Source organism: Anser anser (assembly GCF_964211835.1).
Source record: "Anser anser genome assembly, chromosome: 28".
Classification (NCBI taxonomy): domain Eukaryota; kingdom Metazoa; phylum Chordata; class Aves; order Anseriformes; family Anatidae; genus Anser; species Anser anser.
In genome coordinates this window covers 1,253,804-1,271,247 of record NC_139749.1, presented here as the reverse complement: position 1 = coordinate 1,271,247, position 17,444 = coordinate 1,253,804, and the positions used below count along the sequence as shown (strand labels likewise).

Sequence of the window (17,444 nt, the reverse complement as noted above, 5' to 3'; positions counted from 1 at the left end):
GGGGGCAGGCCGGCTCCCCCCCCCCCCCTCCTCCCGGGGTTGCGCTCACCGGGGCGGGGCCGGGGCCGCGGCTCCTCCCCGCCGCCGCCGCCGCCGCCGCAGTCAGCGCCCGGAGCCGCCGCAGCGCCGAGGGGTGAGAGGGGGAGCGGGGCCGGGGGGCGGCGGAGGGGCTGGGGGAGGCTCCGAGCTCCGGGTCGGGCTCTCGGGAATCCCCCGCACCCTCCGGGCTGGGCCCCGACCCTCCGGCCGCGGGGCTCTGCGGTGAGGCCGGGGCGAGCCGGGGCTGCCCCCGGTGCGGGGCTTTGGGCTGGGGCCGGAGCTCGGCAGCGCTCGGGGAGCTCCGGGCTCCGCAGTGGCTGCAGCGGGGTCCAGGCTGCAGCCTCCTGCTGAGGCCAGGCCAGGGCCGAGTGACCCCCCCCCCCCCCAGCGCATTTTGGGCTTCTTTGGCCATTGATGCGCTGGCCTCGGGGCACCGCCGGGGCCGCGTTCCTCTGGCCAGAGGCCAGGAGCTTCGCTGTCTGACATTTCAAGGGCGTTTTCTCCTTGACAGCATCTCTGAGACGCTCCCTGGCTGCCGAGAGCTGGCAGAGGGAATCCAGCCCTGCTACTGCAGGCGCCTGGACCTGCCCACGCTTCCTCAGCCTGCGCTCGAGCCCTGCCCAGGGGAGCCGCGAGTGGCTGCAGCCCCCTGCCCAGCCACAAGGCCTGAGCCCGGGGGGGTGCTGTGGGGGAGCCCCTTCTTGCTGGATGCGTTTCTGTCCGCGTGAGCCCTCAGGCTGGTCCCTGCAGCCTGCCCTGCCCGACGACTTCCACAAGGTCAGCATCTTTGTTCTTTTTCCCAGTTCGTTGTTCTCCGGGTTTGCGCTGCTGCTTTCGCCGCCGCTGTGTGAATAGACGCTGGATGTTTGCAGGGAGCTGGATGGTGTGAGCAGAAGAGCTGTGGGGCTCTCTGAGGAGCCCCAGAGCTAGCGGTAAGACAGCATCATGCTGGCTCCGAAGAAAGGCCTGCTGTGCAACCTCAATCACATCCACCTGCAGCACATCTCCTTGGGGCTACATCTCTCCCGGCACCCGGAGCTCCAAGAGACCTCTGACTCCATGAGTCAGGGGGAGCAGAAATGCTGCAGCGGCTGTCAGGAGAACTGTGAGCAAGTGGATGCCAATTCCAACAATCCCTCCTTGAAATGCCAGTGCTGCGAGTCTCACGCTGAGCTGCCTGTGACGCTGGCTCTCCAGAACCAGGCAGCTCAAGAAGATTTCTCCTGCCTGCATGCTGGGGAGGAGGTGGCTTCCCCTTGCAATCTGGCTTCCACCTCCTCCTCTGTCAGTAGTTGTTCAGATTTCAGCTTGGATGACTCCCCGGTCTCCGTGTACTGCAGGGGGTTCTCAGGAGAAGGGTCCCAATCCCCTGAAAATCAGCCCAATGTCATTCCCATAGAAGATGTGGGGGACGGCCTGCTGCTGGCGGACCAGGGCAGGACGTGGGATGGAACAGATGGCAACCTCAACCCAGCAGTGCTCCAGAGAGCAGACATCCTGGCTGGAGAGAGCCCAGACAGCCTCTGCAGCAGCAGCTCGCTCAACTCCCAGTACGACGAACCCTTTCTCAGCACGGTGACACAGGAGACCACAAGCACCTGCGTTGACCTAGACCCCAACTGCAACCCCCTTCCTGACCCAGTCGCCGCACCTCCAGCGTTGGCTGTGCCAGGCCAGCAGGATCACAGTCCGAGCAGTGCTCCTGAGCCACGGACCTGGGCTAAGAGCATCCCCCCTCCCATACCTCCCCGTCCCCGGAGACAGCTGCAGATTCTCAACGGGCACAGAGCAGAGCAGCCGGTGCTGCCCGTGAAGCCAGCTGAGCCAGAGCCCGCCTTGGGTGACCTTGGCAGAGATGGGGGCAAGAAGAACATCACCTCCTTCCATGAGCTTGCCCAAAAGAGGAAGAGGAACACCACTGGGACCACGCTCACCCAGGCCAGGGGTGACCGAAGTGACTGGCTGATTATTTTCTCACCGGACACAGAGCTGCCACCCTCCAGTGAGCTCCTCTCCAGCACCGCAGGCCAGGAGCTGCCCCGGCCCCAGCTCCAGCAGGAGTGGCGGGTGAGACCTCCCGGTTTGAGGCAGAGAGAGGTGACCACTTTCAAGGAGCTCCGGTACCGCAGTGCCTCCAACAAGCCCAAGGGCCAGCCAGACAGCGAGCGGGTGGAGCCGGTGGCATCTCAGCACCCGTCTGCACTCCTCGAAATGCCTGCAGGCAGTTGTGGCTCGAGCTGGATGCCACCTGTGCCCTCGGGCAGACAGTTGCTGGCATCTACAGAAAGCCACCAGACCAAGAGGAGGAGATCTCGACCGGGACTGCAGCCCATCGCAGAGGGACAGCTGGGGGATGCTGAGGAAGGCAAGCTGCTGCCACAGATCTGCATGCCAGAAGAGAAGGGGCCAGGCTCTGGCTGCAACGGAGAGGCGCTGATTTGGAGGCTTGGGGGGCCTGGCGGGGACCCCTGGGTGCCAGGGGAGGTTGAGCGAGGAGATGAGACCTGCAAGGAGGGTAAGTTTGCGTCATCAGAGGTGACCACCCTTGCTGCAGGGCACCCCCTCTTTCAGGTGCCGGGTAAGGGGACTGGGTCTGTAGGATCGCCCTTTAGAGGACCTGTGCGCGGGGCAGGGAGGAGCTGCAGGATCCAGGGCTGCAGCTGCGGCCAGGGGCTGCCGGTCCTGGAGCTGGCGGGTGCACGCCGCAGCTTCGCGTCGAGCTGGCCTCTTCATTGCTGGCCGCTACAGATCATTTCTTTGCCTCCCGGTCGCTGCGTGCGAGGCAGGCCTGGTCTGCTGCGAGGTGCCGGGTGGTTCCAGGGGCTCCTCGCACGCGCGGGTTTCCCCCTCCGTCACTTCTGCAGGGTTGGCTGCCGCGAGGACGGGGGGCTGCGGGGGGCCGGGAGCCCCCCCGGGCTGCTCCCCCTGCGTCTTGCGGCGCCTCCGGCGCGGCCCTTCCCTCGCCCCGCCGCCCTTCTCCCCTTCTCCTTCGTTTCTCGCCCCGCCCGAGCCCGCGGGGTAAGGCCCTGGGCGGGCCCCAAGGGCGGCAGGGCCCGGCCCGCCCCGCTCCACCGCCGCCCTTCGCCCGGCCGCGGCCTCCGGCTCCATGAGCGACCGCGGCCCGCCCGGGCCCGGCCCCGGCCCCCGGCGCGGTGAGTGGGACCGGGAGGGGCGGGCCGGGGCCGGGGCCGGGGCCGGGGCCGGCTCCTCCCGGCGGGGCCGGGCCTCCCTCCCGCGGCCCGGAGCCCCCCCCGGGCCCCGCTCCGCCGGCTCTGCCCCGAGCGAGGCGGCGGGGAGCGGCGTCGGGCCGCGCCTCACGGCGGCCTCCCCTCTCTCCAGCCAGGCCCTCGCCGCCCGCCGCGGGAGCCACGGGCGCGGCGCAGCCCCGCGGGGGGAGCTCGGAGAGAAGCCGCGGGGCCCTGGCGGAGCAGAAGAAAGGTAACGGGCCCCGGGGGGGGGGCGGGAGGGGCGGCGGGGCTCGGCCTCCGCCTTTCTCGGGCAGCCCCGGGCGCAGGGCTCGGGCCCCGCGCTCGGCAGGCGGTGCTGCTGAGCCAGGACCGGGCTGGGGAGGCCCCAGCACGTCGCGGGCTCCTCGGGTGCATGCTCGCACCCACCTGGGCTCTTCCCTCGGAAACCGCCGCTCTTCGCAGCCCCGAGGAGCTGAGGGTCCCCACGGCAGCCCCCTGGCAGCCCCCTGCCCTGCAGAGGCTCCTGGAGCCCCCGGTCCTGCCAGCCTGCCCCTCTCCGGCTCCTCCAGGCCTTGGGGTGCTGAGCTGCTGCGCGCCGCAGCTGGGGCTGGTCAGCCCCATGCTGCTGCAAAGGGACGAAGCAGGTGCTGCTGCAGCCGCGGTGTTCGTTGCCGCGTTGACTCCTTCCTTTCTGTTGTCTGGCAGCCCTCTTGATCGCCGTCAGCACCGCCGTGGATAAGATTATCGCCCACTTCAGCACTGCGCGGAACCTGGTGCAGAAGGTGAGGGCCTGGGCTGAGGCGCTGACGGGGTTGGGGTGGTCAGAAGTAAGGAAAGGCCACACAGGCTTTGGCAGGAGGGGTTTGGGGAAGCTCAGTCCTGCTCCCTGGTGCATGTCACGTCCTGATTGCCCATCTCTGGAGGTGGCACAGTCAGGCAGAACCAGCTGGGAGTGAAGAATCCCACCATCTGCCCCTGCAGGCTCAGGGTGAGGGGCTCCCCTTCCCTTCCCCTCCCCTCTCCTCTCCTTGTGTCTAAATGCTGATGCCACCCTGCTTCAGGCGCAGCTGGGAGACAGTTGGCTCAGCCCAGATGTGGGCTACCTGCTGCTGCACACGCTCTGCCCCGCACTCTATGGCTTGGTGGAGGATGGGCTGAAGCCATTCCAGAAGGATGTTATCACAGGCCAGAGGAGGAATTCCCCCTGGAGCTTGGTGGAAGCCTCCGTGAAGACAGGTAGGTTGTGGGGGGTTGTGCTCCTGGAGACATTAGGACCAGCACCTCAAGGTGCTTGGAGTCCTTTTCCAGCCTGGGCTCTGACTGGGGAGGACTTGTGTCCATAGTGATTATCTGCATATTGTGTGTTCCACAGGGCCCAATACCCGCTCTCTCCAAAACCTCTGCTGGCATGTGGCTGGACTGGCCCCTCTCAACAGCACCAGACAGAAGTTTCATGCCTTTATCCTTGGCCTTTTGAAGTGAGTATTGGTCCTTGTTGACCCAGGCTGTCCTTGCCGTGATGGCTGGCTGGAACAGAGTTCTGAGGGCTCTAACTCTGGTTTCCTTTACTTTGCTTAGTACTAAGCAGCTGGAGCTGTGGATCTCTCACCTGCAGAATAGCCCAGGTAGGATACAGTGCCCAGAAGTGTCCGTCCTCCCCCAGTCCTCTTCTACTTGTGCAAAGTCAGCCTAGTAATTCCCACACCCTTTCCTCCCACAACGCTTGCTCAGGATTCCCACAGTGAACGGGGGCGTTGCTTTCCGTGGCCATCCCATTGGGTGAGGGCAGTCAGGGAGGCAACTTGGAACACCTTCAATGCAGCCCTCAGCAGAAAGCTCTTTGTCAGACCTGCTAGGATGGACCAGCTGGCCCCGGGGGGGGGATCTGTGGGTAAGGGGTAGGGGGCATTTGCCAGCTCTCCAGTGTTGCTCATATCTCGTAGGTGTAATATCCGTGCTATATTTTCCCACGGCCTTCTTTGCCCTGAGCCAAGGCCCTCTTCCCCACCTCGCTGATGAACTGCTGCTGCTCATCCAGCCCCTCTCGGTGCTGACGTTCCACCTCGACCTGCTCTTTGAACACCATCACCTCTCCGTGGATGTAAGACCTTTGTCCCGTCAGCTGGAGTCGCCCCCAGCTCCTGCCCATCACTCTGCTCAGGCTCGGGGGATTGCGCAGCCTCCTCTGGAGGGCCAAAGCACCACTGCAGGGGCCAGCCTGGAAGACGAGATGCCCCCTGATGCTCTGGGGAGGGCAGCTGGTGCGGAGGAAACCCCGAGGTCCCAGTCCCAAGCAGCTGTGTGCAGCCTGCTCCCCAGCCCCCAGGTGGGGGCTGCCCTGCAGCAGACCTTCCAGCACGTGCTGCGCTGGGGCGACCAGCTCAGTCGTGCTTTCCTGGGAACTGACAGCTCCCCGGAGACCGGCAGGCCCGAGGCAGGCCCTTGGGATGCAGAGGCTGGCCCTGGTGGCTGGTGGACCCAGCTGAGCCAGGCCTCCAGGATTTATGCTGCTCCTAGCAAGGAAAGGTTCCCCTTCGTCTGGTGGACAAAGACGGCTGCGGGGGATTCGAGCCCTGGCCAGGTGGCGCGACCCCAAATACCTGCAATCGAGCCTCGAGGCACGGAGCTGCAGTTCCTTCAGACCAAAGCTATCCCTGAACTCTCCAGTCCCAACTCCAGCAGCGGTGCTGACACCTCTGGGACCTCTTCCCCTGAAGACCTCATCCCGCCCTCTGGAGCAGGCGCACCCACCGATCCAGCTGTTCCCACTGCTGGAGAGAAACCCCGGGCTGCTCCTCCAGAGCCTTGTGTGGCTAGGAACCAGGCAGCCCCTTCCAGCCCACCGGCCAGCAGTGCTCCTTGCCCCGACAAGGGCACCTGGCTGGGCCGGCTCTTTGGAGCCAGCAGCCCCTCTGCCCGGAGTTCCCTGCGCAGTCCCAACACTGTCTCAGCTAGGTCCAGGTAAGGCCCAGCTTGGGCAGGCGGGGGGCTGAAGCAGCTTGTGCTCAGGAAGGGATTGTCTCACCCGGCAGCACGGATATCTCATTTACTTTTTTTTTTTGTAGAGCCCGTAATCCAGGGCTGCTCTGCCCTGTCATGGGATTAGTGCGCGTCCCAGGTGCTGCTGCCATCGTATGATGGCAGTCCTTTAGAGCAGGAGCTCATGGTCAGGCCGCAGTGGTATTGCCATGGCTAAATCAGCTCCCAGAGCACCAGAACTGCCCTGCTGAGCGGAACTGCTGGTGCCTGGCACTTGGTGCTGCAGGTGTGCCTGGTGCACGCAGCATGGTACTTACTCAAGGTTTCAGATGGCACAAAGTTTCTCTTGGTGTCCCGGTCGTGGCGCAAAGCCTCATCCCACCCAGACACGTTCACAGCCCCAGCAGCTTGCTAGCTCACAGTGTTTTCCCTCTCCTTTGTGGCAGGAGACCCTCTAGCTGGCTGTCCCCCAGCGCGCACGTCCTTGCCGTGGTGGTGAAGGGGCTGGCGGCCGAGAAGATCCACGCCCAAGAGCAGCCGGAGAGGAACACATCCAACTCGCCCCAGACCCACAGGTGATGCAGGGCACTTGCTGTGATGGTTGGGGTTGGAAAGCTGGTGGTGGACTTTTTTGGGGGGGGGAAGCAGCGGTTGCTGCCAGGCATGGCTTAGAGATCCAACACCCTTTTCTGGTGAAAGGCTCATTTGACCTCTCACTGTTGCTAACTTGAACCTTGACTGCCCGCCCTGGGGCTTGCCCTCCTCTTCTGCTGAGCTGCAGGTGACTGTGTACCTGCCTACATGGAACCAGTTGCTTTTCTCAGACATTTTGGTGGGGGAGTTTTGAGCGTTTTCTTCGTGTGCTTTCTGGCTTCGTAGTACCCCGTTTGGAGCAAGTATGTGGCAGGTCCCCACCCAGCTGTGGTGGTACTTCTGTGCTCCCCCAGCCTGTCCAAGCGAGCACAGAAGGGCGCCTGGCCCTCCCGCACTGCATTTGGCCATCTCCCTGCTCCCCAGCACTGACCTAGAGCTTTCCTCCTCCGCAGTGCAAATGCTGCTCACATTCTGATGCTGCTCCAAGGGGCTGCTTGGCAGGATGCTTTTGTGATGTGGACTGTTGATCAACTATTGGTGGTCACTGGCTCCACAGCTGAGCATCAAAGCCTCTCCCAGTCTTAGGCGAGCCTTTCTTAGCCATCTGTGGGGTTGGTGGGGAGGCGAACCCCTGATGGCATTTGTTGTGTAGGGAAGTTCGGGCGCTGTGTGACCACACAGGTGCTGCCGATGGGCACCTGAGCTTCCAGAAAGGAGACATCCTGCAGCTGCTCTCCACTGTGGATGAAGACTGGATCTGCTGCTGCCATGGAAACAGCACTGGCCTTGTTCCTGTGGGCTACACATCCCTGATCTTGTGAGGAGGAGGAAGAGGAGGAGCCCTGAGGAAGCAGCTGAGTTTGCAGAAGCAGGTGCCGCCTCTGGGAAGGACTGTCTCCCTGCCACATCTTCACCACCGTCGGGGCTGGCAGTTCTGCAGGGGGCCCCTGCTCTGGTGCCAGCCCCTGCTGCTTGCTAGCACGATGCTACCTTCTGCCAGGGCTGCGTCCCGCGAGCCGTCGCTGCGCGTGTTGCCACGGAATTGCTGCCAATTCACCGCAGGCCCCCCATGGGACCTGCTCTTGCTAATGTCGTCTCAGCTGCTGCCCGTGCCTGTGTGAAGGGAGGGAAAGGCCCTGTCCCCGTGCATTACTCACAGTCCTGTATGCTGTCTCTGTGCCGTCATGTCCTGTCACTGCCACGTCCACCACCTGCCTTGCTTTGCCCCATGGCTGGGGCATGCAGCCCGGGCCAGCCCCAGCCACACGTGTGCTGTTCCAACACTGTAAATAGTTGTAACCATGGGAAGAAGCGTATTCCAGGGAAAGAGCTGGAAATAAAGGTTGTGACTTACGTGTCCTCGGCTGTGACTGGATCATTGCAACTGTGGGGCTGGAAATGGCTGCATTGCCCCTCCCTGCACGCGTGGCTGGGGCTGGAGCTGGGTGGTAGGTGCCTGCAGGGGAAAGCCACGTGTGCAGGGACGGTGCTGGTGCCCAGCTTGCTGCTCCCTGCCCATCCAGGTTCCTCCCGTGCTGGGGACAGGCTGGCATTTACAGGGAGGTGCGTAGAGAACAGGACCAGGCTCCTGTGAGGTGCCTAGCGGTGCCAGGACACCAGGCAATAGCACAAAGTGAAGCACAGGAGAGGCCACGGTTGCTGTTTCAGTGGCACATGAGACCGTATTTCAGGAGCTAGGCTGTGTCCTGCTTTGAGGATAAAGTGGATTTTTTTTCTTTTTAATTCTGTTCTCATTTTCATTTCTCGCTCCGTAAGTTTTATTCTCAGAAAAGGGATGTTACAGCTTAATTGGAATGTTATTTGGCTTGCCTTAAGTAGGTTTGATTGAATTCCACAACTGCCTCTGGATTTTGAAATGGGGTCAAGCCAGCAGGATGGTAATCCGGGTACTTTGTCAATTACTGTCATTTTTAAAGCACTACAATCCTTGGCATGGTGTCTCTGTTTAAAAGAAAAAGACATTGCAAAGTGTACAGGTCAAGCATGGTGTTTTAATGACACCACAGAGAGTCAGGAAATGGAAAAAAATTATCAAGTTACATTAAAAGGGCTCATCAATATACTATTTCATTCCTGCGTAACTAATGCGGATAGTTGCCAAATTTATTCCCAGAAATTACTTTTGAACCAGAGGAAATTTAAACCCTAAATGAAGATTTGTGAGGATCATCGATCTCATTAGTGCCAACCTTGGTAGAGGCAATCGGAGAAAGTGCAAGGTTGAAGATGCCTCAGAAAGGACAGCGTGCAGGACACAATGTTCTCAATTTCTGTCTCTCCCCGTTGCCACATCCTGTGTGTTCCTCATGATCACGCCGATGGTTCCCAATAACTCAAAATTAATTACCTCTCAGTCTTTCTAGCTTGCTTGACTTTTCGGTAATGGCAGGGGGGATATTGCTTACAGTGCAAATCATCTGTCTGATGTGACTCGCATCTGATGCTAGTGGCGACTGAGATGCACTAACAAACCTTGGAGCTGACGGAATCGACTCTGTCGTCTCTATGGGCATGGGGGGCACTGCCTCTAGGCACCAGGGGTCTATATTCTGGAAATAGGCACTAAATTCATAGACTGAATTATTCATGTACTAACCTGCCGTTGTACATGGTTACACATCCTCTGACTACCAAACTGCATGTCTGTGCTGATGCTGCTGTCTCTGCAAACACGCTGCCACCATCCTTCCTGCCAAGGGCTGAACAGAACCATCAGCATCAAGCTACAACCTCGCAAAATGCCATCAGCAAGCAGGAAATTGGGTATCTGAAAGAAACGGGGCAACAACTCACATAAAAGAGGCTGCAAGAAAGGCAGGACATGACAGGAGGGGCCGAGTCAAAGAGGCAATTAAAAAAAAAATAATAAACCAAAGACATGTCAAAAAACACCCCACAAGTCATCGATAGGAAAAGATTTTCCATTTAATACTAGACTCTCTCAGGATTGAGATGCAGGCTTTTTATGCAATTACATCCAATGTTAAAATTGGTAATACATAATTTACAAAGATTAACATCAAAACAATGATCTATTTAGATATGCTTTGTAAAAAGGAAATATATTAGCAGCATTTATTTTCAGCAATCACACAGCCTACACCCATGCAGACTAAGAGTTCATATCTATTTGCAATAATGTAGTGCTTCCTGGTCTTAAAACAGCGATCCTGGTGACACACTGGTCTTCTCATTATTATAAAATAACCGAAAAATAAAAAAAGTCATTAATTTCTACACCAGTAAGAAAAACAATTCTTTGCACTTACCTAACATTTGATTGTCTAAAAAACATTTTGTTTAGTCTTTCAACAAAAGAAAGATAAAATGACAGAGCTAGTGTCTCGCTTCTGTACGCACTTTATTTTTTAAAAACTTTTTAGTGTTTAACACCATTTGAGACAATGATTTCTGTTTTAAACTAAATGAGACAACTCAAGATTTTGGACATGCGATATTCCTACTACACGCACGAGTATTTTATACTCAGGGTTCCTGGTACTGTACAGTGCTTCTCTACAGTAAGAAAATATTCCAAACTATTTTCTTATTTCTTTTTTTTTTTAATAAAATATTTTTTCTCAAAGGGTTTTTTTCCTTTCTTTTTTTTTTTTCTTTTTAAATCAACACATAAAAGTTAATGGAATGAGTCATGTTCCACTAAGAGTAAAATAATTATAATAATAACAAGAATGTACATTAGGACAAGCTTGGTCCATTAAAAAGGAACATGTAACTACTGTATTGCTTTACATCCACGCAGCAGATATATACAACTTGGCACATTAAAAACTGGTTTTCTTATAAGAACATCTAAAACAGGACTGTATATGCATATGTACGTCTGAAAGACAAAAAAGCAAAGCCATTTTAAAGGGTCAGTGTATGCCTATCACCCCCTCCCTCTGCCACAGCCTGGGCTGGACCCAGAGGCAGGTGACAGCTTTGTGGCTCCTCACGCCAGGGCAGGTTATCGGTGTAACGCGAGGGGTCCTGCTACAGCACTAGCTCATGGTACACCACGGAAATCGAGATTTCATGCAGTGAGATTCAGTGCCTTGGCTCTTACTTTTGGGAATAATCATCTTTGTCAGGGCAGAGAGAGAGGGTGGTGCGAGATACACTGTCTCTTAATTTAAGAGACGGACATTTTAAGCTGTACAACCAGAACACAAGAATAGTGTTAGCAGTTGATATATTCTACAGTTCACAACAAATACTCGCTCTGAATACTGCTTGACGGTTCATGTAGTGAAGGTTTCCTTTTTTTTTTTTTCCTTTTTCTTTTTCTTTTAACAGGTTTTAATTTGCACAACACACTAGACACACAAGAACCACAGCTTATCAAAAAAACCAACAGCAATGGTGTTGTCAGGATTTGACTTGCTTTATAAAATTTCTCTGCAGAAAAAAAGTGAAAAAAATCACACCCCACCCCCTCCCCCCTCTACAATGCAGTACAAGTGCCTCAACCAACCAACTCTTGCTTTACTCCAGCGTGACTTTGGAAATTGCTCCTTGTCACAGATCAAAGGTACATGTGTGCACTGGCCGTTCCACGGTGAACATTTTGCACATTCGGGTACGTTTCTCTCTTCTTGGAACTTGTGCAAATCAGAGGCCACAACTTTAGGGCAGCCTTTAATTTTAAGCCACTGGGCCTTCACCCTCCCATCTGGATTTCATTCACTGGCATGGCCAATGGTGGTGCCAACAGTATCTTGTACAATCACAGGTTAATTGGCGAACGTGGGGAATATTCTCAGAGTAAGTCTGTCCTCATCCTTCTTACCTCCCCATCTTTTTTTTTTTTTTTTTTTCCGCTGAGTGGGAATATCAAGCAAAAATAAATTAAATTTGACCATCCTGGACAATAACCACGAGGTTTTTCTCAGTACCTAACATCAATACAAGGCACGCCCAACAACACACACACCATAAGAGCACTGCAGAGCAGGGCAGGGCAACCTGCCAACCCAGACATCTAAGTGCTAACTGTTTGTATATTTGTCAGTTTTCTGCTGCCCTCTTTTCCTTGGCTGGTGCACAAGAAGTTGGGCTCCTGCCCTCAGTCCTCAGCAGACCTTGTAGCAGACTCCAGACCACAACTTCCTCTCGTGGCATCACTTTCTGAAGCTGCTCTCTGGGATGGTGAGAGTGCGCCGCCTCAGTTTTCTTCCTGATCCTTCCTCCAGCAAGTAAGTGACATCAATAGCTGCAACAGACCACAGGCTATTGGTAAAGATGGTGACACCAGGTATAGCTTTACTATTTCCTTACTCACAGTTTTTTCAAGGATGATTGCATCCATAGGGATATTCAAAACTCCACTGGACAAGCTGCTGAGCAACCCAATTTGTCTGAAGTTCGCCTTGCTTAGATGGGAGGATGATTAGACCTCAACCCAAATTACTCTATGAGGCTATGCATTATTATTTTGTGTTAGCTCCCAGAACATGAAAGAAAAAAGTGATTTACTGGTCTGAACGCAGCTCATCCTAGGTTTTAATTCTAATAGTTATCTAAGCTATCTCTAGATCACCCTGAGAAGCGTGTTACAGTATGATTATGTATACACAAACCAGTTTGTGGGGAGCATACGCCAGCAACCAAAGCACGAACTCTTCGAATACCACTGGCCTGTTAAAAGGATGACCTGTAGCAACATTCAGGTTGCTGGATCTCCACTGTCACAGCAGCTAATGATATTGCAATTAAAAACAGGGAACTACTTAACCAGGGCAACCACTGCACCATCATTCTACAGTTCAGAAGTTACCCAGAACCCAACAGTAAGAACTATCACTAAAAGTCAAAAATTACTTCCTAAATTCTTTCGTCTTTCATTGCATGTCTGTTATGTTTCTCAGTTGTAAACAAGGAGTAATGGGGGAATGTCCTCAGACAGTCTTTGTGGTTACTAAAAATACTATACAAAACAGTGTCAGTAGTAAGAAATTTCATATGAATTCAGAAAACTGCTACTGTTGCAAAAGAAAACATTACTGCAAAGAAAACTAATTATTAGTAATGTCCACTAGAAAAATATTCAGACAAAAGTATTAATTTTATCAACACAGTCTGCAGTGAGCTAAAGAAAAAAACAAACAAAACAAAAAAATCAAACTACAGAAGAAATGCTCTTGTGTAACCACAGCATAAAATCTCACCGTTTTTCCCTGGGATTTTCTCTAAGAGGGTTAGCAGGATTTGATTAAGTCTCTCTCTCTGAATATGCCGCCTTTCCTCTGGAGTGCACAGCTGCCTTGTGTCAGAATTGCCTTCTTCCACCTTTTTATCAGTTTCACAGGTCTCACTAGAGACTGCCTCTTTTTCTGGCTCCTCTGTGCTAGGCACCTCACTTGAAGTTTGCTCTTGGTTTCCTAATACATCTTCAATAAGTGGAAGAGAATCTTCTTCTTGGTTTAAGTCTTTGATCTGTGTTTTTGAGCGATCTGTTTTCCAGGATGATCTGGCAGGAAAAGAAGAGTTTAAATACCAAATTTTTTCCAGACACTTACCTGAAAGGTGAATTACTAGAGAGTCAAGGACTCTTCAATAGGTAGGAGACTTTCTGGAATCTCGGTCATTTTACTTAATAATACATGCATTCAAACCCACCAGATCTATGGGAGGATATAGGCCTATAATCTCATTTGCATAAGGTCAAATGCAGTCTTTCAAAAAACAATTCCTTTTTAATTTCAATTTGTAAATATTTTCATTTGCCAAAATAGTTGAGCACAACACATACTGATGTTTTCTTGTCAACTACCATGGCTCCTGGTAAGTACTTGTAAAGTCTCTAACAGAACTGAGAGAATGCACTGGCCCTGGCTGTTATTACAAGGAATACGTGGTCAGTCTATTCAGTGACTGATCTCCCTCCTGTGCTGGGCTATGCCTTCTCCCACATTCAGCTGCTTCTGCTAACTTTCAAAATGGCTTCTGTACTTTCCTGACTAATAAGCATATTATTAAGGAACACCAAGGCTGGTTCTATATTCCCTCTCTTCCCCCTCATTCCCTTTTCTTTCTCTGAAAGTTCAGAGAATTGCTTTAAAGAATTTAAGTATTATTTCCACAGCACCCAGGAAAATGGGTACGAAGAACACTGGACACTTGACAAGCACACAGGATCTATCCCATCTCTTCTCAACCAACAATCTGGTAGGTAAGACTTACCGGCCTCCATTTCTCTTGTAGTTGTCTGGTACATAATGAGGCTATAACAACAATAAAGATTATGGTTAATACTGAATAAACTTCACAGTGCTGGTCTAGTATTATGGAAGTACCAATACAGGACTTGCCTATCTGGCACTTTGCATATGCCAGTGCATGGCTGGTGTATCTCACACATTAGACAAATCCAAAGGAGAAGGGATAAAAACCTCATGTAATAGGGATAAATTAGAGCCAGACTTGCTATCTGATTCTTTTTATCTTCTAAACAAATTTTAAGCCATAGACCATTATGAAAAAAATGCTCTTTACTTTTTGCACAGCACAAGTTCGGAGCCTTCTCGAAATTCACTATAAGAATCTCTCTGCTCCCGAAGAAAAGTGCTTACTTGCAGAAAATCTGCTACATCTGATACCTCAAAACTCAAGAGACAAAGTAGTGTTGTGCAGGAGGATGTACACAATGAAGAGTTGCTACTCCCACAGAATAGAGGAAAATAAGACTGGAATGAATGGACAATCAGATGCAGCATGGTAAGGCAAGGTGTACTTCATGATCAGGCCACCTACCTATTAGGCTGCTGTTTTTTGATAAGACATCCATTTTCAGTGATTATTATATAAGAAAGCAAGTGGTATGTCATTTGATAAAGCAGAGAAATGGAAATAAGAAAATTCTGCTTTTCTGTATTTGGAATTCAAAGGTACTGCTGAAAAGCATTTTATAGGCAAAGTTTATTAAAACATCGAGCAATTATATCAAAGGAAAGAAAGCCTGACACAGACTGGCTAACAAACTCACACTGGACTATACGCTGTGTGGTTCTCTGAAACATACGAAATTATTTTAGAGCTGCAGAATTGCTGCCCAAAAGTGAATTTTAAGATTTCCTCTGTTCAGGAACGACTCGCACGAAATTACCATCTAGATTTCTGTCAGAAACCAACATCTCCAAACTTCCACATCACTATTTGTTTGCCTCAACATCTGTTTGCCTTTCAATTGCATATTCTGTGTCTACAGTCAATTTTTATTTCTGAGCTTTTTTCTAGCCAACTATTCATCCAGTCTGTGTATGCTTATGTGCCATTTTCCTCAGGTTTACAATCCTTCATTCATAAACAGAGAGGCAGGGGCTTCCGAAAAATATGTCCAGCCTTCTGGTAAAAAAAATAAGGAAGCTACGAGAAGAAACACTTACTGAGAAGTCTCTCTTGGGTGTGAGTTTCTTGGGGAAGTGGTCAAAGGCATAGGGCTTGGTGCAGACAGGGTAACGATTCCGGTGGATCTTGTAGAAGAGATGAGCAGATTTATCAAGGCGGTAATCACAAATATATACATCCTGCTCCTTCACACCTTTTGGCCTCCCTGCAGTTTCAAAATGAAGTACATATGAAAAAAATATTAATCAGATTCAAGAGAAGACAGAGGATACCAGAACAAAGCCATACGCAGTGTCAGAAGTATGGGCTTTAAGGTGTTAAGTGGGATGGCAGGTATCGTTACGATTCTGAATCAAGGGGAACAAACGCTGGACACATTCCTAGTTCAAATGTAAGAGAAAAACCTGTAGATTCCAACCAAATAATTCCAAACCTATTTTTACCACCATCACCGTCTCTTCCTTATGCACTGCAATACAACCCTGCCGCTATCTCCTCAGTACTGCCCCTTGTGCAGCAGAAACCACTGTTCAGTGCTAAGGCAATAGCGCCTCCTCAGCTCTGATACCCTGTAAACACTGGCTACTGCCTTTTTGCAGCACTATTTTAGCATACTTCCCAAATTTAATTTCTCATCCTATTAAGTTTCCTTACCTTTGCAGTAGGTGTATAGGTCAAGAACACAGCACGTTCCCACAACAGCCTCTAAGGGGATAATTTCATACAATGGCACCCGGAACAGCTCATTGTGATAAAACTTTCGAGAAGGGGAATGATGTGTTTCATGTGGACGGAAATAATGATGACCAAATGCAAACCGCTCCTCTCTGCTCGAAGATGTGTAGGTAAGAGAAAAGAACAAACAGAAGAAAAAAAGACTATTTCTATAAACTTGTGATACAACTTTACCTAATGCCCTCCATTTAATTTTGAACTATCTACCTTGTACTTTGCAATGGCTGTGATGAAAGGCAAACTTACATGAATATAACACTTTCAACTTTATCTCCTTCAGCAAGTGGAAATATTCCTATTGTGATTTTTATGAACACAGCAGACTTACCATGCTGCTATCAATGGGGCATAAGCATTTAATCATGTTACAGTGGCTTAGCAAGTCAGTGATCATTAGCTGAGCCAATTCAGCTGTCAGTGTGTATTCTCAGCCTATTCCAACAGTGAAGGAAATGTATCAACTTATATCTCTTATCCCCTGCTTACACCTCCAACTTTATATGTTTTTACTTCACAGTTGTGGAGTACATGCAGAGACAAGTGGGAAATCATCTAGTCTTTGTAACTTAACCATGTTCAGTCCCGCATTTTTAAGCTATAACAAGACTTCCACAAAATTACTGTATTTTGACAGGTAGGTATATGGAATGTCTCAAATTCAAAAGATGCCTTGAACATACTTCTCATTTTTCCAGAGTTTTTCAATGCGGAAAATATCGAGTTTCTCCCTGTTGATGTGGGACAGCAGCCGATACGACTGCCGGACAGGGTGTCCATCTGGAGTTCTACGGCTGTCTCTCATCAGGTAAACACAATCACCTGGCAATAGGCACAAAATACACACCTGTAACTTCTCATCAGTCCAGCACACCAAAAATAGAGGAGTAAATGGTTTCATTAAAACTAACATGACAGAGCTACCTAACATTGAATTGCAGAGTGATGCAAAACCAATCCAGAGCCAGTAAAAGGAGGAAAGGTGACCCTCATCATTTTCAGAAAAACTTTACTAGCAAAGAACTAAACATAACTTGAACTGCATGCCCACACTGAAAATAGTAACGTGTAACGAATCCGGATAAATTATGGCAGGACATGTAACAAAGTAAGTTTTTATAATGACAGTATGTACAAATTAGTGATAGCTGCAATTTTTAAAGAATAAGACTTTAAGAGGTCCTCTAACCAGAGACTGAAGAACCCTCACTTATTTATAGGGATTCAATCACAGTAAAGTGTACACTCACATGTCAGGCAGTTGGAAGCTTTTCAGCCTTGTTCATTGAAAACATGAGGAGTTCTCAAGCTTGGAACTTGAAGATAGACTAATTCAATTGTTCAGACAACTCCCTGGCAGTGAAGGCAGACTGACATAAAGAAATGCTATCCTCTCATAAGCCTTTTCAGTCTTATCACAAGATCAGCCTCTTCCTAATATACAACATGCAGGAAAAATGTCATAGTCTATGCATACTGCAACTGCAGGCCTGATGGTCACTACGGTCTCTTTTGCCTTGCAATCTGCAAATTGCATGACCT

The 17,444-nt window shown here is 51.5% G+C and overlaps 2 protein-coding genes across 5 annotated transcripts in view; one reads left to right on the top strand and one right to left on the bottom strand.

Annotated features, from left to right (window-relative positions):
• The first annotated feature begins 32 nt into the window (after positions 1–32).
• RUSC1 (RUN and SH3 domain containing 1) lies at positions 33–8,159 on the top strand. 2 transcript variants are annotated; one of them, XM_083813534.1, is made up of 10 exons: positions 33–133; positions 843–2,554; positions 3,379–3,477; positions 3,933–4,009; positions 4,289–4,463; positions 4,600–4,705; positions 4,806–4,852; positions 5,171–6,188; positions 6,653–6,781; positions 7,453–8,159. In XM_083813534.1, the coding sequence occupies exons 2-10, from the start codon at positions 985–987 to the stop codon at positions 7,619–7,621; spliced, it is 3,390 nt and encodes a 1,129-aa protein (XP_083669660.1). In that variant the 5' UTR covers positions 33–133; positions 843–984; the 3' UTR covers positions 7,622–8,159. The 2 variants fall into 2 exon arrangements, with proteins under 2 accessions (XP_083669660.1, XP_083669661.1); XM_083813535.1 differs by lacking the exon at positions 3,379–3,477.
• Positions 8,160–11,079: 2,920 nt separating this feature from the next.
• The window catches only part of ASH1L (ASH1 like histone lysine methyltransferase), a 57,371-nt gene continuing 51,006 nt past the window's right edge, over positions 11,080–17,444 (bottom strand). For all 3 annotated transcript variants that reach the window (XM_083813529.1, XM_083813530.1, XM_083813531.1), the window contains exons 23-28: positions 16,586–16,724; positions 15,825–15,997; positions 15,209–15,375; positions 14,007–14,047; positions 12,992–13,293; positions 11,080–12,036 (exon numbers count right to left, since the gene is read on the bottom strand). In XM_083813529.1, the coding sequence (XP_083669655.1) occupies positions 11,945–12,036; positions 12,992–13,293; positions 14,007–14,047; positions 15,209–15,375; positions 15,825–15,997; positions 16,586–16,724 (914 nt within the window). In that variant the 3' untranslated portion in view covers positions 11,080–11,944. The remainder of the gene's footprint in view (positions 12,037–12,991; positions 13,294–14,006; positions 14,048–15,208; positions 15,376–15,824; positions 15,998–16,585; positions 16,725–17,444) is intronic.

Excerpts from the sequence above, each read along its gene's own strand:
- RUSC1 (XM_083813534.1), top strand. The coding sequence starts at position 985 with ATGCTGGCTCCGAAGAAAGGCCTGCTGTGCAACCTCAATCACATCCAC. Across the intron at positions 4,010-4,288 it reads CGCGGAACCTGGTGCAGAAG|GCGCAGCTGGGAGACAGTTG; the intron begins GTGAGGGCCTGG and ends ACCCTGCTTCAG. Across the intron at positions 4,853-5,170 it reads TCACCTGCAGAATAGCCCAG|GTGTAATATCCGTGCTATAT; the intron begins GTAGGATACAGT and ends CATATCTCGTAG.